General features: G+C 48.8%; 1 protein-coding gene and 3 non-coding genes across 6 annotated transcripts; all 4 read left to right on the top strand.

Moving 5' to 3' along the window:
* The first annotated feature begins 694 nt into the window (after window positions 1-694).
* Window positions 695-7016, top strand: NOP56 (NOP56 ribonucleoprotein). 3 transcript variants are annotated; one of them, XM_040419452.1, is made up of 12 exons: window positions 695-785; window positions 2896-3100; window positions 3374-3535; window positions 3913-4111; window positions 4368-4555; window positions 4628-4779; window positions 5243-5343; window positions 5594-5742; window positions 6021-6142; window positions 6316-6447; window positions 6544-6720; window positions 6766-7016. In XM_040419452.1, the coding sequence occupies exons 1-12, from the start codon at window positions 783-785 to the stop codon at window positions 6823-6825; spliced, it is 1650 nt and encodes a 549-aa protein (XP_040275386.1). In that variant the 5' UTR covers window positions 695-782; the 3' UTR covers window positions 6826-7016. The 3 variants fall into 3 exon arrangements, with proteins under 3 accessions (XP_040275386.1, XP_040275385.1, XP_040275384.1); XM_040419451.1 differs by having other exon boundaries at window positions 6544-6738; window positions 6781-7016; XM_040419450.1 differs by having other exon boundaries at window positions 6544-7016.
* On the top strand, window positions 4151-4283 carry LOC120992658. The gene has a single exon (XR_005777054.1). It is a non-coding gene; the product is annotated as a small nucleolar RNA SNORA51 (small nucleolar RNA).
* Window positions 5782-5852, top strand: LOC120992641. Its single transcript, XR_005777040.1, has one exon. It is a non-coding gene; the product is annotated as a small nucleolar RNA SNORD56 (small nucleolar RNA).
* Window positions 6182-6248, top strand: LOC120992640. Its single transcript, XR_005777039.1, has one exon. It is a non-coding gene; the product is annotated as a small nucleolar RNA SNORD57 (small nucleolar RNA).
* Window positions 7017-21190: the final 14174 nt, after the last annotated feature.

Here is a 21190-nt window from a genome sequence, read left to right as displayed (position 1 = left end):
AATGTGAGGTGACGGACACGCGGTACATACAGTGTGAGGTGACGGACACGCGGTACATACAGTGTGAGGTGACGGACACGTAGTACATACAGTGTGAGGTGACGGACACGCGGTACATACAGTGTGAGGTGACAGACACGCGGTACATACAGTGTGAGGTGACGGACACGCGGTACATACAATGTGAGGTGACGGACACGCGGTACATACAGTGTGAGGTGACGGACACGCGGTACATACAGTGTGAGGTGACGGACACGCGGTACATACAATGTGAGGTGACGGACACGCGGTACATACAGTGTGAGGTGACGGACACGCGGTACATACAGTGTGAGGTGACGGACACGCGGTACATACAATGTGAGGTGACGGACACGTAGTACATACAATGTGATGTTTTTGCTGTTGATTATTGTACAGTTATCACAGAATCGACACTCGCAGCCCCTCCCCTGGTGGCCGCACTGTGACATTACAGGCGATATATCGCGACTCTTCCACGTGCTCCACACAGCGCGCACTTCCGCAGTCCTCCAACACTCACCATAGAGAGCTGCTGGCGGACAAACAGTCCGGCCCCTCTATCCTGTACCTCTGGAAGAGGGCGGAGGATGGTTTCTCCTGCGCCATGATTGGCTACGCTCTCAATCGCTCTGGAGGTCTCTGCGCTGTGATTTGCTGCTCGGTGAGGGGCGGGGTCACGGGACGTGTGGTCAGGACTTGCGGGAGACTGAGCTCAGTCTGTTCAGGATCGGCGGCGCGGGAGGAGTGAAGTCACAATGGTGAGAGCGGGGCACAGGGCGGCCTGTGTGCGCGGGGTGCACGTGGACTCTGAGCACGTGCTCCTCTGCTCGCCCGCCCCACCCGTCTGCGGCCTGCTTGTTGTCAGTGAATGGAGTGTGAGCCGCTAGACCCCCCACGTGGCCTCCCTTTGAGGCCCAGGGCTGAAGGTGGAGGCTGCACGAGGCTTTATTAGCGCTGCAGTGTGAATTGGGCTGGTAGCTGAGGTGTGGGGGCTGTTTGCAGGGTACATTCTGGTGTCTGCTCCTGTCCCTCCTCACACTGTAGATGCGGGGTCTGGTAGCTGAGGTTCGGGAGCTGTTTGCAGGGTACATTATGGTGTCTTCTGCTTCTGTCCCCCCTCACTCTGTAGATGCGGGGTCTGGTAGCTGAGGTTCGGGTGCTGTTTGCAGGGTTCATTCTGGTGTCTGCTCCTGTCCCCCCTCACACTGTAGATGCGGGGTCTGGTAGCTGAGGTGTGGGGGCTGTTTGCAGGGTACATTCTGGTGTCTGCTCCTGTCCCTCCTCACACTGTAGATGCAGGGTCTGGTAGCTGAGGTGTGGGGGCTGTTTGCAGGGTTCATTCTGGTGTCTGCTCCTGTCCCCCCTCACACTGTAGATGCCAGGTCTGGTAGCTGAGGTGTGGGGGCTGTTTGCAGGGTACATTCTGGTGTCTTCTGCTTCTGTCCCCCCTCACTCTGTAGATGCGGGGTCTGGTAGCTGAGGTTCGGGTGCTGTTTGCAGGGTACATTCTGGTGTCTGCTCCTGTCCCTCCTCACTGTAGATGCCAGGTCTGGTAGCTGAGGTGCGGGGGCTGTTTGCAGGGTACATTCTGGTGTCTGCTCCTGTCCCCCCTCACTGTAGATGCCAGGTCTGGTAGCTGAGGTTCGGGAGCTGTTTGCAGGGTACATTATGGTGTCTTCTGCTTCTGTCCCCCCTCACTCTGTAGATGCGGGGTCTGGTAGCTGAGGTTCGGGTGCTGTTTGCAGGGTACATTCTGGTGTCTGCTCCTGTCCCTCCTCACACTGTAGATGCCAGGTCTGGTAGCTGAGGTGTGGGGGCTGTTTGCAGGGTTCATTCTGGTGTCTGCTCCTGTCCCTCCTCACACTGTAGATGCAGGGTCTGGTAGCTGAGGTTTGGGGGCTGTTTGCAGGGTACATTCTGGTGTCTTCTCCTCCTGTCCCTCCTCACACTGTAGATGCAGGGTCTGGTAGCTGAGGTGTGGGGGCTGTTTGCAGGGTACATTCTGGTGTCTTCTCCTCCTGTCCCTCCTCACACTGTAGATGCCAGGTCTGGTAGCTGAGGTGTGGGGGTTGTTTGCAGGGTACATTCTGGTGTCTTCTCCTCCTGTCCCTCCTCACACTGTAGATGCCGGGTCTGGTAGCTGAGGTGTGGGGGCTGTTTGCAGGGTACATTCTGGTGTCTTCTCCTCCTGTCCCTCCTCACACTGTAGATGCGGGGTCTGGTAGCTGAGGTGTGGGTGCTGTTTGCAGGGTACATTCTGGTGTCTGCTCCTGTCCCTCCTCACACTGTAGATGCGGGGTCTGGTAGCTGAGGTTCGGGTGCTGTTTGCAGGGTACATTCTGGTGTCTTCTGCTCCTGTCCCTCCTCACACTGTAGATGCGGGGTCTGGTAGCTGAGGTTCGGGTGCTGTTTGCAGGGTACATTCTTGTGTCTGCTCCTGTCCCCCCCCCCCCCTCACACTAGATGCCAGGTCTGGTAGCTGAGGTTGCAGGGGTTGTTTGCAGGGTTCATTCTGGTGTCTGCTCCTGTCCCTCCTCACACTGTAGATGTGGGGTCTGGTAGCTGAGGTGTGGGGGCTGTTTGCAGGGTACATTCTGGTGTCTTCTCCTCCTGTCCCTCCTCACACTGTAGATGTGGGGTCTGGTAGCTGAGGTTCGGGTGCTGTTTGCAGGGTACATTCTGGTGTCTTCTGCTCCTGTCCCTCCTCACACTGTAGATGCCAGGTCTGGTAGCTGAGGTTGCAGGGGTTGTTTGCAGGGTACATTCTGGTGTCTGCTCCTGTCCCTCCTCACACTGTAGATGCAGGGTCTGGTAGCTGAGGTGCAGGGGCTGTTTGCAGGGTACACTGACGCTCTTCTCTCCCGCCAGGTTCTGCTCCACGTGCTGTTTGAACATGCGGCGGGCTACGCCCTGTTTGCGGTGCGGGAGGTGGAGGAGATCGGCATGCTGCTGCCGCAGGTGGAGGAGTCTTTGTTGAACATCGGCAAGTTTAACAGCATTGTGAAGCTGGCGGCCTTCTTCCCCTTCAAATCCGCCCACAGTGCCCTGGAGAACGCCAACGCCATCTCTGAAGGTAATGATGTAAGGGGGAGGAGCCTGCAGGATGAGCGATGATGTCATAACAATCTGTCAATCCACTGAGATCTGTGATGTCACCACAATGTTACTGAGCTTGTCCTGTGGGGGAGGGGATGGGGCTGAAGTCAATGACCTCTGCTAGCTCCGCCCATAAAAGTGATGTCATGGACTTCTGCTGAAGGGTCAGGTGACCTGGGTGCCGCATTCTGCTGTATACCTGAGGCTCCGCCTCCTGTTGGGTCTAATGGGTTTGTCTCTTCTCCTCCAGGGGTTCTTCATGAGGACCTTAAACTGTTCCTGGAGACCAACATGCCGGCCAAGAAGAAGAAAGCGCTGCTTGGTGTGGGGGACGCAAAGATCGGGGCTGCCGTACAAGAGGAGCTGAAGATCGCCTGCCAGACCGGCGGCGTGGTGGCCGAGATCATAAGAGGTGAGGGGAGCACCCATCACTTGTGGATATAACCCCCCCCCCCCCTACTGAGCCCGTTATGAGGTGGTATGGTCTATTGATACCATCGGTGGACCTCCTTAACCCCTCTTCCATTCATGAGGTGGTATGACCCATCGTTGTCACTGGTTGACTTACTTGGCCCCTGTCATAAGGTGGTATGACCTTCTTACCACAGGTTAGCCTTCAGAAACTCTGTCATGAGGTGGTATGACCCACCGTCACTGGTTGATCTACTGAGCCTCTTTCATGGGGTGGTTTGGCCCACTGATACCATAGGTTGACCTGCTGCTCTCCTCTCCCCGCTGGTATGACCTATCCCATGTACGGTCCCCTCACCTCGGCCATCTTTTTTGCAGGGATCCGGCTTCACTTCCACGCCCTGGTGAAGGGCCTGACCGCCCAGTCGGCCTCCAAGGCTCAGCTCGGTCTGGGCCACAGCTACTCCAGGTCCAAGGTCAAGTTCAATGTCAACCGGGTGGACAACATGATCATCCAGTCAATCAGTCTGCTGGATCAGCTGGATAAGGACGTAAACACCTTCTCCATGAGGGTCAGGTGAGGATGGGGGCAGGGTGACCTCTGGGGGTGGGTGCTGCCCTCCTGATGCTTACCACAGGCTGTGTGCCACCTCCCACTGCCTGTATAGAAAGAGGAGGAAAAGCATCTTCTCCGTCTACACCACAGGCCCGCAGAGTGTGGAGGCTGTCTTGTTATCGGGGATACAGATGTTGTAGTGGCTGTAGGCTTGTCCAGCTTGCAGATTTGGTTGTGTGTGGAGTGAGTTGTAAGCCATGTTGTCTCCTTGCTGTAGGGAATGGTACGGCTATCACTTCCCAGAGCTCATAAAGATCGTGCCTGACAATTACACCTACTGCCGAATGGCCAAGTACATCGGGAACCGCAAGGAGCTGTCGGAGGAGAAGCTGGAGGCCATGGAGGAGATTGTCATGGACAGCGCCAAGGCCCAGGCCGTGCTGGATGCGTCTCGCTCCTCAATGGGTAGGTGGGGTCTCTATAACGGGGGTTAGTGGCTGTCCAGCAGCAGTCAGTAATTGGGGCTTGTCTCTCCAGGGATGGACATCTCACCGATCGACCTGATTAACATCGAGAGCTTCTCCTGCCGCGTCATCTCTCTGTCCGAATATCGGAAGACTCTGCAGGAATATCTGCGCTCCAAGATGAACCAGGTGGCCCCCAGCCTGTCTGCCCTCATCGGAGAAGTGGTGAGTGTCGCTCCAAAATTGGCTCTGGTACCCCCTCCCCCCCCCCTCCACGGATGTGATGTCAGTGAAATCTGTCAATCCTCTGAGACTGCTGCTGAACACCCCACACTGCTGATCCGTGGCCCTGCCCCTCACTCCTCCCCCTGCAGATTGCTCCCTCTCCTACAGGTTGCCCTCTACTCACTCCTCCTCCTGCAGATTGCTCCCTCTCCTACAGGTTGCTCTTCCCACTCTTCTTTCTTCCTGAGCCTCCTCCCCTGCCTGCTCACTTCTCTTGTGGATAGCCCCCACTCCTTCCTTCTCTTCTACAGGTTTCCCTCTGCTCACTCCTCCCTCTTCAGATTGCTCCCTCTCCTTAGTTCTCTTACAGGTTGCCCTCTGCTTGCTCCTCCTGGGTTCTCCCTTCCTGCTCGCTCCTCCCCCTGCAGATTGCTCCCTCTCCTTACTCATTTCTCCTTTGCAGGTCGGTGCCCGTCTGATCTCGCACGCAGGAAGCCTTACGAACCTGGCCAAGTACCCGGCGTCCACGGTCCAGATCCTGGGGGCGGAGAAGGCCCTGTTCAGGTACAGCTGCCGGGCGGTTGTGGTGATGGCAGGTGACCGGGCGCTGGCGTTTGACACGAGGGCTGGCGGCTTTTTGTCAGCAGCTGCGTGAGTGATAACTGCCGCCCCGGAGTCTGAACAACCCCCAATCAGTCACTCGGGTCAGATATCGGGGTGAGGGTGAAACCAGCATTTTAAAAGGTAGTGCTTGTGGGCATGCTGGGAGTTGTAGTTCTCGTGCCATTACAAAATCCCAGTAATTGCCTTCCAGGGCATTGAAGACGAAAGGCAACACCCCCAAGTACGGTCTCATCTTCCACTCCACCTTCATTGGGCGAGCAGCTGCCAAGAACAAGGGTCGCATCTCCCGATACCTGGCGAACAAGTGCTCCATCGCCTCCCGCGTAGACTGCTTCTCAGGTGAGCCCCCGCAGGACGCCCTGCACTCCGCTACCGGCTTTGCAGTGATGTTGAATTTTTCGTCAACAGCATATCACCCCCGTGTATGTTGATAGCTTTACTCTGAGCAAAGCTCTTGTACTCTGGTCACAACCAAAGCTGCATGTACAGGGCTGCACCGTAGTCAGCCTCTGCAGTGTTTGAGGTTAGGTGTCGGTGCAGCTTTGGTTGTGACTGGAGTATAAGCCCTGGCTGTGATGTCTGCTTCGTGGTGTGAACTGTTGTTGTTTTTGTCTCAGAAATCCCAACGGCAGTGTTTGGTGATAAGCTGCGGGAGCAGGTGGAGGAGCGGCTGTCCTTCTACGAGACCGGGGAGGTTCCCCGCAAGAACCTAGATGTGATGAAAGAGGCGCAGGAGGAGGTCAGTACATTGTGGGGGCCTCACCGGGCGTCTGATGGTCGGAGATGATGAAGCTTCTTCTCCTGACAAATCCTGGAGGCATAAACTGATTTAATGAGCCTGATCTGACCCGTGACTTGGGGTGTGGGGGAGGGGATGGGACGGGCAGAGGCTGACGAGTCTTCTCCTTCCAGGCCACAATACTGGTGTCTGAACTGAAGAGGAAGCTGGACAAGAAGGAACGCAAGAAGAAGAAACGAGAGAAGCGGCGCCTGGAGGCCCTGGCTGCTGCTGCCGCTGAAGAGGAAGAGGCTGCTCCTCAAGAGGTAATGGATGGTGGGAGTGATCTGTAAGTGGATGGGGGAACTACAACTCCTAGCAGGTGCCGCAGTGATTGACCACCACTCACTTCTTTCTTCCAGGAGGAGGAACCAAGCAAGAAGAAGAAAAAGAAGAAACGGAAGTCTGAGGGCGACGTCTCTGAGAACGGGGTTGAGGAGGCTGAGGAGCCGACTCCAGCCAAGAAGAAGAAGAAGCTCTCCACCTCTGAGGAGGCGCCGGCCTCCGCACACAAGAAGAAGCTCTCCACCTCTGAGGAGGTGCCGGCCTCCGCGCACAAGAAGAAGCTCTCCACCTCGGAGGAGGCGCCGGCCTCCGCGAAGAAGAAGAAGAAATCTAAAGTGCAGCAGGAGGAGGAGAGCTGAGGGGGCGGGGCCTCCAGTTACAGACTGTGGGCGGAGCTTTGTGGCGGTGCACACGTCTCCGCCCTTACATAGGTTTATTTTTGTTTCTGTACAGAGCATGTCCGCGGCCCCGTGTCAGGAGCCGCCATCTGTCCGTTTGTCCATTCACGGCAATGTGAACCACAAAACATTAAAGTTTGTATAAAATCAGAGCCGCTGCGTCCATCCGTCAATAGCACCGTATGTCACATGGCGTGGGTGCCCGATATGGCGTGCAGCTGTAATGAGTGGGGGGTGTTAGGCTTTCCCCAGTTGTCTCCACGACTGCACCATGCAGCTTGGCTCCTCTCGGGGACAAACACGTCGAGATTAACCTGCCCCCATCTCCCTGTACAGGAGGGGACGTGGCGAGAGCGGGCACAGGTGAATGTGCCTGTACTACGGGGCCCGCAGCTCCTACAGTCATGGTGGTAATCTGTGTAAAGCCCCCAGTACTCTGCAGATTGGAGGCGTTCGTCGCCATCTTGGTTTTGGGCACCTTGGTCTGGCAGGTTTCTGCCTTCCCACAGGCCGTAGGTGAGGCGGAACCGCTCATAGTAAATCGCTCCCCTCGGTGTATGGCGGGTGAGGCCGGGGTCTGGCAGCTTTACCTTGCTCTGCGTTCCACATCAGCTACTTCCAGTGTCGGTGGTCTATCATAAAGAGGTCAGTGTCTTTTTTTTTTTTAACCATGTAACTGCTGGGGGGGCTACACATCCCCCTCTATTCACGACCTTGAATCGCAGACCAGCTTCCTTGTCAAAGAGAATCCATGAGAAGTATTAGAGCCTCCATCTTCTGATTCAGGGGCAGAGACTTTGTCTTCTCCTCCGAGGATCTGCACCATTAATCAGAACATCTGTTGTAAAACTAATAAAATACCTTATTCGACTTGAAGACGCGGCACGACTGAGGATAAGATGGCGACCTCTGTTTCTGCGCCCTGTGTCGCGAGGGCTCTGTATCTCACTGGGTCAGATGGGGACCAATACTGGTTCCAGGGTGACCATCGTCTTCTGAAACCATGGTAAGTTCAGTAATCCGTTCCAAAGCCCCAAAATGTCATCAAAGATGAGAGAAAATGAAGATTTAAGAAAAATGTGGAGAACTAAGATAAAACCAGTCCTTCCATGTGACGGTCAGGACTAATCGGCTAGTCACCGGAGAAGTGGCCTCGGTTGGTTGGATCTGAGGCGTCGTATGTTGAGTCTAGTTTCAGCTCATGATGGGTCAGAAGAAACCCTTCTATTTTGAGGGATCACAGTATATAAAAGATCTCCTGGGATCAGAGCGTCTTTCCTGTTATTTAAAATGGCGGCCGGTTTCATGGCGGCTTCTTCTGCAGAATCTGTATCGGCTCGAACATCGGTTTCAGTGAACGCTGTAAGGAGAGTTGAGATGAGCTTAAGAGCTTCATTCAAAAATGTCAGACTACTACGGTACGGAGATCCGTCTCTACAGTGTCAGAATGTATGGGCTCCGATGAGCCGGAGTTATGTGAAGTCGTGTGACACTACCGAAGTTATTTATGGAGTAGAGTGTGACTTCACATAACGCCGGCTCATCAGAGCCCATACATTCTGACACTGTAGAGACGGATCTCCGTACCGTAGTAGTCTGACATTTTTGGATGAAGCTCGCTTCGCTCAACACTAGTTGAGATCTTGGAAAGGAGATGGAACTTCTATAACTTATGCTCCATCTCCTTCCATGGCCAATACTTCTATGGACCCCATTTAGTCAGAATCCTAGAAAAAGGTTTGCTGAAGAGGATAAGGATCGTAGTGACCGACCCTATAAAAGATGTCGTTTTAAGGGTCAATGGAAAACCGGGACGGTGGAGCTACAAGAAGGGTGTAGAGGTAGATCTTTTTAGTTTGAATCAAAGCAACTTCCTGCCTCTTCCAAATGAAGCCGGAGGTGTTGGGGGAAGACTAACAGATGTTGTTCACCAGTGGCAGGCGGTCACCAACCATTACTGGGTCCTTCAGATAGCGCTAGAGCAGGGGTGCAAAATGGAATTTTCAGATTGTTCTCAAATGTTCAACAATCAAAAATGTTGCCTTACTTCCTGTCCTCTAGATCGGGCATTGCCAACCTGTGGCTCTCAAGCTGTTGTAAAACTACAATTCCCAACATGCCCTGCTATAGGTAGTCTGGGCATGCTGGGAGTTGTAGTTTTGCAACAGCTGGAGAGCCGCGGGTTGGCCATCCCTGCTCTAGATTTCGTTTTCAAAAATTTACAGGAGGGTATAAAAGACCTGCTGGATCTAGGAGCCCTAGAATCGGTACCAAACGAGGCACCTAGGTCACCATTTTTCTGGTTCCGACAGAACGATTATAAATTGGAAACCTTTAAACAAGTTCGTTGTGTGTAGGAAGTTCAAGGTGACCTCTATGAAAACTGCCATTACTCTCCAAGGACTCGAGAATGGTGGCCATAGATTTAAAGGATGCAACGAAAAAGAAGCGGATCGCACATCCACATGCTATGACCTCATCGCTGCTACGTATCAGAAGACCGCGCCACTTGGCACATGTCTACCGCCTCCTATGCCACATGCTGACTTGGGCATTAGTCTACATTTTGATCAAAAGGCATAAGCCCCCTGACCGCGCCAAGGTTGCCTTTATGAGTGAGACGTCTAAATTTGGTGTGGCGACCACCTACATCGTGGCACCGACCCAGCAGCCAAACCTAGCACTGCCCCCCCCCCCCCAAACCCACCAGAACAGCGACAATGTACACTAATGCCTGAGTCAGCATGTGGCATAGGAGGCGGTGCACATGCGCCAAGTGGCGCAGTCTTCTGATCAGTAGCAGCGATGAGGTCATAGCATGTGGATGTGCGATCCGCTTCTTTTTCTTTAGATCTAACGGATGCTGACTGCCATATCCCGATTCAGGCGGATCGTCGGGGCTTTCTCAGAATTGCAATTCCAGAAAAGGGAAAAAAAAATCAAACGCTACCAGTTCACTTGTCTCCCCTTCGAAATATCCTCTGCTCACAGGTAATTTACAAAAATCATAGCTTTTCTAATAAAGCAGGGGGTTCTAATCTTGGCTTAGGCTTCTGTCATGGATCCTCAAAAACGCTTCCGTTACAATGATACAACTGCCTGCATCATGAATGGATCCGGTTGTATTATGTCTTCTATAGCCACGACGGATCCGTCCTGACACACGATGTAAGTCAATGGGGACGGATCCACTTTCTCTGACACAATAGAAAACGGATCCGTCCCCCATTGACTTTCAGTAGTGTTTAAGACGGATCCGTCATGGCTATAGTAGACATAATAAAGCGTTTTTCTGTCCGCAATGGGGACTCAACCAAACGGAACGGAGTGCAGTTTGGAGCGTTCAGTTCAGTTTTGTCCCCAATGACAATGAATGGGGACAAAACTGAAGCGTTTTCTTCTGCTATTGATATCCTATGACGGATCTGAATAACGGATTTGAAAACGCTAATGTAAAAGTAGCCTTATCTGGACGACCATCTAATAGAATCCCAGAACTGCAGCTTTCAGTCCCAAATCAGATTCGTGCTACGACGTTACTGAATTTAAGATGGATAATAAACTGGAAAAAATCTGATGTGTCTTTATCCCGAAAGAAAACATTCTTGGGAATGATTCTCGATTCAGAAAAACATTTCTTCCTCAGGAGAAGGTGGAAAACCCATTCAGAAGCCGGAGAAGGGTTAATAAGAAGATCCTCGGGCATAGGACATCCTGCATCCCGGCGCTTCTGTGATCGCAATTCATGCGATTCTCATCTTGTTTGTGTGGTGCCAAATCAATTAGAAGTATAAGTATGCGTACTCCATACTGCTTTCAGAATGAGAAGTATAAGTATGCGTACTCCATACTGCTCCCATAATGAGAAGTATAAGTATGTGTACTCCATACTGCTCCCATAATGAGAAGTATAAGTATGCGTACTGCATACTGCTCCCATAATGAGAAGTATAAGTATGCGTACTCCATACTGCTTTCATAATGAGAAGTATAAGTATGCGTACTCCATACTGCTCCCATAATGAGAAGTATAAGTATGCGTACTCCATACTGCTCCCATTATGAGAAGTATAAGTATGCGTACTCCATACTGCTCCCATTATGAGAAGTATAAGTATGCGTACTCCATACTACTCCCATAATGAGAAGTATAAGTATGTGTACTCCATACTACTCCCATAATGAGAAGTATAAGTATGCGTACTCCATACTGCTTTCATAATGAGAAGTATAAGTATGTGTACTCCATACTGCTTTCATAATGAGAAGTATAAGTATGTGTACTCCATACTGCCCCCATAATGAGAAGTATAAGTATGCGTACTCCATACTGCCCCCATAATGAGAAGTATAAGTATGCGTACTCCATACTGCTCCCATAATGAGAAGTATAAGTATGCGTACTCCATATTGCTTTCATAATGAGAAGTATAAGTATGCGTACTCCATACTGCTCCCATAATGAGAAGTATAAGTATGCGTACTCCATACTGCTCCCATTATGAGAAGTATAAGTATGCGTACTCCATACTACTCCCATAATGAGAAGTATAAGTATGCGTACTCCATACTACTCCCATAATGAGAAGTATAAGTATGCGTACTCCATACTGCTTTCATAATGAGAAGTATAAGTATGCGTACTCCATACTGCTCCCATAATGAGAAGTATAAGTATGCGTACTCCATACTGCTCCCATAATGAGAAGTATAAGTATGCGTACTCCATACTGCTCCCATAATGAGAAGTATGCATACTCCATACTGCTTTCATAATGAGAAGTATAAGTATGCGTACTCCATACTGCTTTCATAATGAGAAGTATAAGTATGCATTTACCTATGAAAAGGCCCAACAATACTTATACTTCTCATTATGGGAGCAGTATGGAGTACACATACTTATACTTCTCATTATGGGAGCAGTATGGAGTACGCATACTTATACTTCTCATTATGGGAGCAGTATGGAGTACGCATACTTATACTTCTCCTTATGAAACCAGTATGGAGTACGCATACTTATACTTCTCATTATGAAAGCAGTATGGAGTACGCATACTTATACTTCTCATTATGGGAGCAGTATGGAGTACGCATACTTATTCTTCTCATTATGGGAGCAGTATGGAGTACGCATACTTATACTTCTCATTATGGGAGCAGTATGGAGTACGCATACTTATACTTCTCATTATGGGAGCAGTATGGAGTACGCATACTTACACTTCTCATTATGGGAGCAGTATGGAGTACGCATACTTATACTTCTCATTATGGGAGCAGTATGGAGTACGCATACTTATACTTCTCATTATGAAAGCAGTATGGAGTACGCATACTTATACTTCTCATTATGGGAGCAGTATGGAGTACGCATATTTATTCTTCTCATTATGGGAGCAGTATGGAGTACGCATACTTATACTTCTCATTATGGGAGCAGTATGTAGTACGCATACTTATATTTCTCATTATTAAAGCAGTATGGAGTACGCATACTTATACTTCTCATTATGGGAGCAGTATGGAGTACGCATACTTATACTTCTCATTATGAAAGCAGTATGGAGTACGCATACTTATACTTCTCATTATGGGAGCAGTATGGAGTACGCATACTTATACTTCTCATTATGGGAGCAGTATGGAGTAGGCATACCTATACTTCTCATTATGGGAGCAGTATGGAGCACGCATACTTATACTTCTCATTATTAAAGCAGTATGGAGTACGCATACTTATACTTCTCATTATGGGAGCAGTATGGAGTAGGCATACTTATACTTCTCATTATGGGAGCAGTATGGAGTAGGCATACTTATACTTCTCATTATGGGAGCAGTATGGAGTAGGCATACTTATACTTCGTATTATGAAAGCAGTATGGAGTACGCATACTTATACTTCTCATTATGGGAGCAGTATGGAGTACGCATACTTATTCTTCTCATTATGGGAGCAGTATGGAGTACGCATACTTATACTTCTCATTATGGGAGCAGTATGGAGTACGCATACTTATACTTCTCATTATGGGAGCAGTATGGAGTACGCATACTTATACTTCTCATTATGGGAGCAGTATGGAGTACGCATACTTATACTTCTCATTATGAAAGCAGTATGGAGTACGCATACTTATACTTCTCATTATGGGAGCAGTATGGAGTACGCATACTTATTCTTCTCATTATGGGAGCAGTATGGAGTACGCATACTTATACTTCTCATTATGGGAGCAGTATGGAGTACGCATACTTATACTTCTCATTATTAAAGCAGTATGGAGTACGCATACTTATACTTCTCATTATGGGAGCAGTATGGAGTACGCATACTTATACTTCTCATTATGAAAGCAGTATGGAGTACGCATACTTATACTTCTCATTATGGGAGCAGTATGGAGTACGCATACTTATACTTCTCATTATGGGAGCAGTATGGAGTAGGCATACCTATACTTCTCATTATGGGAGCAGTATGGAGCACGCATACTTATACTTCTCATTATTAAAGCAGTATGGAGTACGCATACTTATACTTCTCATTATGGGAGCAGTATGGAGTAGGCATACTTATACTTCTCATTATGGGAGCAGTATGGAGTACGCATACTTATACTTCTCATTATGAAAGCAGTATGGAGTACGCATACTTATACTTCTCATTATGGGAGCAGTATGGAGTACGCATACTTATACTTCTCATTATGGGAGCAGTATGGAGTAGGCATACCTATACTTCTCATTATGGGAGCAGTATGGAGCACGCATACTTATACTTCTCATTATTAAAGCAGTATGGAGTACGCATACTTATACTTCTCATTATGGGAGCAGTATGGAGTAGGCATACTTATACTTCTCATTATGGGAGCAGTATGGAGTAGGCATACTTATACTTCGTATTATGAAAGCAGTATGGAGTACGCATACTTATACTTCTCATTATGGGAGCAGTATGGAGTACGCATACTTATACTTCTCATTATGGGAGCAGTATGGAGTATGCATACTTATACTTCTCATTATGGGAGCAGTATGGAGTAGGCATACTTATACTTCTCATTATGAAAGCAGTATGGAGTACGCATACTTATACTTCTCATAATGGGAGCAGTATGGAGTACGCATACTTATACTTATCATTATGGGAGCAGTATGGAGTAGGCATACTTATACTTATCATTATGGGAGCAGTATGAAGTACGCATACTTATACTTCTCATTATGAAAGCAGTATGGAGTACGCATACTTATTCTTCTCATTATGGGAGCAGTATGGAGTACGCATACTTATACTTCTCATTATGGGAGCAGTATGGAGTACGCATACTTATACTTCTCATTATGAAAGCAGTATGGAGTACGCATACTTTTCCCTTATCGTCCTCGGCAGCACAGAATGGGTTAACGTTGACCTCTTTTAGTTTCATAGGACCGCCCACCTAGATTTAAACAATCAAACAATTAATCAATCACATAATCAGTACACCTATAAGGTCTGGTAAATGCAACTGCCCCTTGTATTTTTTTTATGTCCTCATTTCTGAGGAATCTGCCCACCTGTCTGGTGTGGTGAAGATCGGCCACCTATGCCGTGGGGTGTGTCCCAGGCTCCAGGCCAAGTGTCCAGCAGTGCCACGGGTGTGTCCTTGGCGCTGGCACTATGCCGCATCCACTATGTGCGCGCCGGCAGGAGGTCTCTGTTGCGGTCTGATAGCCGCTGCCCTGCCGATGATCCTCGCAGTGTGCGCCCGACGCCCGGCATTTGAAATCCCCAGCATGCCTCTCCTAGGATCGGAGGAGGCCGCCGCACTTCCGGGTTCGGGCAGCGTCTGACGTCATCAGTCAGCGCGCCCTCTGGGGCCAATGGGAAGCCGCAGGAGCGGCTGACGTCCCCAGGCGGCGTCCAGGGCGCCAGATTCAAATATTTAAGGTGGATGCAGGCTGGAGCAAGCTGCCATAAGTGCCTGGCAGCCGAGCTCCTGTGAAGTTAAGGTATTGTGTCAGCTGGGGCTCCTTCTGACAGAGATCCTTGCTGGGTTTGCTCATTGTATGTCTGTTTTCTCTGTTCCAGATGTCTGGGCTTCCTGGTTCAGGGGGAAAGAAGTCTAAGAAGCACAGACACAGATATTGCCTGTCATGTGAGCAGCCCCTACCTGATGAACAGCGAGAGGACTACTGTGACAACTGTATGGCGGCGGATTCTGTCCATTCTCATAGATCTTCTGCTGGTTCAAAAAAGTCTAGGAAGAAGCAATCCCGCTGCATCTCCTGTATTCAGCCCTTACCGGAGGATTCACACTCCAATATCTGCGCTTCCTGCACTCAGCCTGAAGACGAGTCTGACGCAGAGTCCAGAAAACTGATGAGCCTCTTTAAGTCCTTTCTGACAAAGCAGAAACAGAAGGCCAAAAAGAGAAAGCGCAATCCTATCTCCTCATCCTCTGACGAGTCTCTGACGTCTGAGAGCGAAGACTCAGGCTCGGATTGGGAAGTCTCTAATATGGAGGAGAATTTCCTTTTTGATAGGAAAAATGTGAATCGCTTAATCAAGGACGTAAAGGGAATAATGGAGACTAAGGAAGACCCTGTTGCCGCACAGGACAAGGAGAGTCTCTTCTATTTCCCAAAGAAAAAAGCTTCAGTCCTTCCAAGCCATCCAGTTCTGGACTCCATATTCCAGAAGGAATGTAAATGTCCCCTGAGGAAAATAGATCCGGGCTCAAGATTCCGTTCCATTTATAAGATTGACTCCGCTGAGTCCTCAAGCTGGGAAGTCCCCGCTAGAGTTGATCCTGCGGTAACAAGGCTGGCTAAAAGGTCCTTCTTTCCTGCAGATGACTCCGCGCTGCTGAGGGACCCGATGGACAGAAAGGCAGATAACTTGCTAAAGAGACTGCATTCTTACTTGGCCACGTTAAGTAAGGCAGCCATGGCAGCAGTACCAGTGGCTCGAGCCCTCAGAATCTGGCTAAGTCACCTAGGAAGGGACATCGAGGACGGAGTCTCCAGAGAAGACCTGCTCCTTCAACTGCCGTCCCTTAAAATGGCCGCTGAGTTTTTGTGCGACTTTCCAGTGGATTCGCTGAGATTCCTGGCTAAAGATATGGCCCTCTCAAATTCAATAAGAAGGACCTTGTGGCTCAAGCTATGGTCAGGAGATGTTGCCTCAAAGACCAACCTCTGCGCTCTACCCTTTGAGCCTGGGAGACTGTTCGGCTCTCAGCTAGACAAGCTGTTAGAAGCCAATTCGGATGAAAAATCTCTGAAGTTCCCTCAGTTTAAAACCAAGAATCGTCCAAGGAATTTTCGTCCCTTTGGTAGGCAGCCTTACCGCAGAACAGGCTATCGTGGGCGATCTAGCAGAGGCCGGTCAGACAGAAGAGTCCTTCCCAATTCTGCTGAAAAAGCAAGAGGAAAGGAAGACATCAGTAAAAACTCCAAGGCTGATTTCTGACGTCGAAAGCCGGTCTGTAGGAGGTCGCTTATCCTACTTCTACAACAACTGGGAGAGAATCACTACAGACAAATGGGTTCTGGATCTAATAAGGGACGGATACTCGCTAGAGTTTCTTCATCAGCCAAGAAGCAGATTTCTGTTTCAAAGAGAAGACCCTCGTATAGATCACCTGGTGGACCAATTTCTAAAGAAAGGAGCTTTAGAACGGGTACCAAGAGGTCAAGAAAAAAAGGGAGTCTACTCCAGGTTGTTTCTAGTCCCAAAAGCAAGCGGGGATTGGCGTCTCGTTATAGACCTCAGATACTTAAATCATTTTCTGAGAAAAATCCATTTCAAGATGGAAACATTAAAATCGGTGGTGTCCACTCTTCAGCGAGATCAGTTCATGGCCTCCCTGGACTTGGAGGACGCCTACCTGCATGTGCCCATAAGATCGTCCTCAAGGAAATTCCTAAGAGTGGCCGTCAGAAGAGCAGGGAGGATCCTGCACTTTCAATTCAGAGCATTGCCCTTCGGGCTGACGTCCGCACCCAGGATTTTTACCAAAATATCAGTGGTGGCAGCAGTGCATCTACGCTTACAGGCCATTCAAGTCTATCCTTACCTCGACGACTGGCTGGTGGCAGCAGCAACGGAGGAACAGTTACAACTTCATCTCCGTACAGTCATCTCACTTCTCCAGTCCCTCGGTTTCATAATGAGTTGGAAGAAATCTCAGCTCTCCCCAACGACGTCGAAAAGATTCTTGGGGATGGTGATAGACACCCGCTGCATGAAAGTGTTCCTTCCTTCAGACAAGGGTCAGAAGATCAGAGAGGAAGTGAGAACCTTGAGATCCATTCACAAGCCATCCGTAGGCAGAGTGATGAAGACCTTGGGTCATCTGACTTCTACCATAGATGCGGTCCCCTGGGAGAAGATCCATATGCGAGACCTTCAATGGAATATGATACAGGCAAGACGCACCAGTCATTGCGATTTGGAAAGAAGAATCAGCCTGAGGCATTCCGTTATTCAGAGTCTGAACTGGTGGTTACAGACGGAGAAGCTCACAGTAGGGAAATCTTTTCAGTATCTGTCACCGATAATAATGACCACGGATGCCTCAGCCAGAGGCTGGGGAGCTCATGTGCAGAACAGATGGATCCAAGGGAAATGGTCTCCCCAGGATGTGCGACAGTCCTCGAACTTCAAGGAGATGAAGGCTGTTCTGGAATCGCTAGTCCATTTTCAAACCCTCCTGGAAGGAAAATCGGTGCTGGTTCGCTCAGACAACCTCTCCACTGTGTTCTACCTGAACAAACAGGGAGGAACGAGGAGCCCGTCTTTGATGAAATTATGCAAACGGATTTTCACCTGGGCAGAATCACATCTTTCGCAATTAAGAGTGATTCATATAAGAGGCTGTTACAATACACAAGCAGATCGTCTGAGTCGGATGACAGTCAGTCCGAGCGAGTGGGGTTTGAATCCGATTTACTTCAAGCAAATCATAGCCAGATGGGGTTGTCCAACCTGGGATCTGATGGCCTCCAGACAAAATCGGAAACTCCAGAAGTTCTGTTCCCTGAGCAAACACGACAGGCCGACAGTGGTAGACGCCTTCTCGATGTCTTGGAGTCGCCTATTTGTCTACTTATTTCCACCGGCACCCCTCATACCGAGGGTTCTACAGAAGATTGCGGTAGAAAGACCCAAAGTAATATTAATAGCACCATTTTGGCCCCGGAGGTCATGGTTTCCTCTTCTTCTCCAACTGTCCGAAGGGAACTATTGGAAGCTTCCATGTGCCCCCGACCTTCTCCTCCAGCAGGGTCTATTCCATCAGAACCTAGACAGGTTACACCTCACGGCCTGGATGTTGAGAGAAGCAGATTAGAGGAAGAGGGCCTACCAGCTTCGGTCATTGACACACTAATGAATTCCCGCAAGCGTTCTACCAATGTAAAATATGCCAAAGTATTAGGAAAATTCCGGTCTTGGTTGTCGGGAAAAGGATATATACGGAAATAAACATCTCCAGTATTCTTCAGTTCCTTCAAGAAGGATTTGATATGGGCTTGAAGCCGAATACCTTAAAATCCCAGATGACTGCCATTAATATCTTGACAGAGAATAAATATCTGTTCCATCCTCTGATAGTCAGATTCTTCAAGGCCTTGAAGAGGCTAAGACAGGTGATTCACGAACCCTTTCCTGTGTGGGACTTATCCCTAGTACTAAGGGGACTCACAAAACCACCCTTTGAACCGTTGGAACAGGTGGACATCAGATATCTCTCCTGCAAAGTTCTGTTTCTTGTAGCCATTACTTCGGCGAAAAGATTGGGGGAACTACGAGCGTTATCTTCCAGACATCCATATATACGAATCTTTCCTGATGGGATATTGATTAGAACTATACCTTCCTTTCAACCAAAGGTTCCTTCCACTATGAATATTAATAGGGAAACCTTCTTGCCTACATTCTTCCCAAATCCGGCGGATGAAGAACAGGAGCAATTACATATGCTGGATGTGAAAAGAGCAGTAGAAACCTATTTGCGAAGAACGGAAGAGTTCCGTTTAGACGAAAGTCTTTTTTTGCTTTATTCTTGACCAAGAAGAGGGCGAACGCCATCCAAGGATTCACTCGCCCTGTGGATAAAGAACACCATCACAGAAACCTACTTGTTAGAGGGGGAAACTCCACCACTTTCCATCAAGGCTCATTCCACGAGGTCGACAGCAGCCTCTTGGGCGGAATATGGGCAGGTGTCTATACAAAAAATCTGCAGCGCAGCCTCCTGGTCCACTCCTTCCACCTTCGCAAAGCATTATCGCCTTGACATCGAGTCCAGGAGCTCAGCCTTTGGCACAGGCATTCTAAGTTCAGCTTCAGTATAATCCCCCCCTTTGGAATCTATAAAAATCCCATTCTGTGCTGCCGAGGACGATAAGGGAAAGTAGAAAATTGGTACCTGGAATTTTATTTTCCTTGAGTCCGAAGGCAGCACAGGCTTACCCTCCCTAAATAAATTGTGTTCGTTGTTCTGCAACTGTGTGGATCTATTTTTAATACAAGGAGCAGTTGCATTCACCAGACCTTATAGGTGTACTGATTATGTGATTGACTAATTGTTTGATTGTTTAAATCTAGGTGGGCGGTCCTATGAAACTAAAAGAGGTCAACGTTAACCCATTCTGTGCTGCCTTCGGACTCAAGGAAAGTAAAATTCCAGGTACCAATTTTCTACTATACTTCTCATAATGGGAGCAGTATGGAGTAGGCATACTTATACTTCTCATTATGAAAGCAGTATGGAGTACGCATACTTATACTTCTCATTATGGTAGCAGTATGGAGTAGGCATACTTATACTTCTCATTATGGGAGCAGTATGGAGTACGCATACTTATACTTCTCATTATGAAGGCAGTATGGAGTACGCATACTTATACTTCTCATTATGGGAGCAGTATGGAGTACGCATACTTATACTTCTCATAATGGGAGCAGTATGGAGTACGCATACTTATACTTCTCATTATGGGAGCAGTATGGAGTACGCATACTTATACTTCTCATAATGGGAGCAGTATGGAGTACGCATACTTATACTTCTCATTATAAAAGCTGTATGGAGTACGCATACTTATACTTCTCATTATGGGAACAGTATGAAGTACGCATACTTATACTTCTCATTATGGGAGCAGTATGGAGTACGCATACTTATACTTCTCATTATGAAAGCTGTATGGAGTACGCATACTTATACTTATACTTCTCATTATGAAAGCTGTATGGAGTACGCATACTTATACTTCTCATTATGGGAGCAGTATGGAGTACGCATACTTATACTTCTCATTATTTATGCTAGATCGGGCATGGCCAACCTGCGGCTCTCCAGCTGTTGTAAAACTACAATTCCCAACATGCCCTGCTATAGGTAGTCTGGGCATGCTGGGAGTTGTAGTTTTGTAACAGCTGGAGAGCCACAGGTTGGCCATGCCTGATCTAGAGTTAGTTTTCAAAAATTTACAGGAGGGTATAAAAGACCTGCTGGATCTAGGAGCCCTAGAATCGGTACCAAACGAGGCACCTAGGTCACCATTTTTCTGGTTCCGACAGAACGATTATAAATTGGAAACCTTTAAACAAGTTCGTTGTGTGTAGGAAGTTCAAGGTGACCTCTATGAAAACTGCCATTACTCTCCAAGGACTCGAGAATGGTGGCCATAGATTTAAAGGATGCAACGAAAAAGAAGCGGATCGCACATCCACATGCTATGACCTCATCGCTGCTACGTATCAGAAGACCGCGCCACTTGGCACATGTCTACCGCCTCCTATGCCACATGCTGACTTGGGCATTAGTCTACATTTTGATCAAAAGGCATAAGCCCCCTGACCGCGCCAAGGTTGCCTTTATGAGTGAGACGTCTAAATTTGGTGTGGCGACCACCTACATCGTGGCACCGACCCAGCAGCCAAACCTAGCACTGCCCCCCCCCCCCCCCAAACCCACCAGAACAGCGACAATGTACACTAATGCCTGAGTCAGCATGTGGCATAGGAGGCGGTGCACATGCGCCAAGTGGCGCAGTCTTCTGATCAGTAGCAGCGATGAGGTCATAGCATGTGGATGTGCGATCCGCTTCTTTTTCTTTAGATCTAACGGATGCTGACTGCCATATCCCGATTCAGGCGGATCGTCGGGGCTTTCTCAGAATTGCAATTCCAGAAAAGGGAAAAAAAATCAAACGCTACCAGTTCACTTGTCTCCCCTTTGAAATATCCTCTGCTCTGAGATTATTTACAAAAATCATAGCTTTTCTAATAAAGCAGGGGGTTCTAATCTTGGCTTAG

The sequence above is a fragment of the Bufo bufo genome, chromosome 2, assembly GCF_905171765.1.
Source record: "Bufo bufo chromosome 2, aBufBuf1.1, whole genome shotgun sequence".
NCBI classification, from domain to species: Eukaryota; Metazoa; Chordata; class Amphibia; order Anura; family Bufonidae; genus Bufo; species Bufo bufo.
The sequence above is the reverse complement of the archived record's forward strand: the minus strand, read 5'-3'. Positions and strand labels throughout refer to the sequence as shown.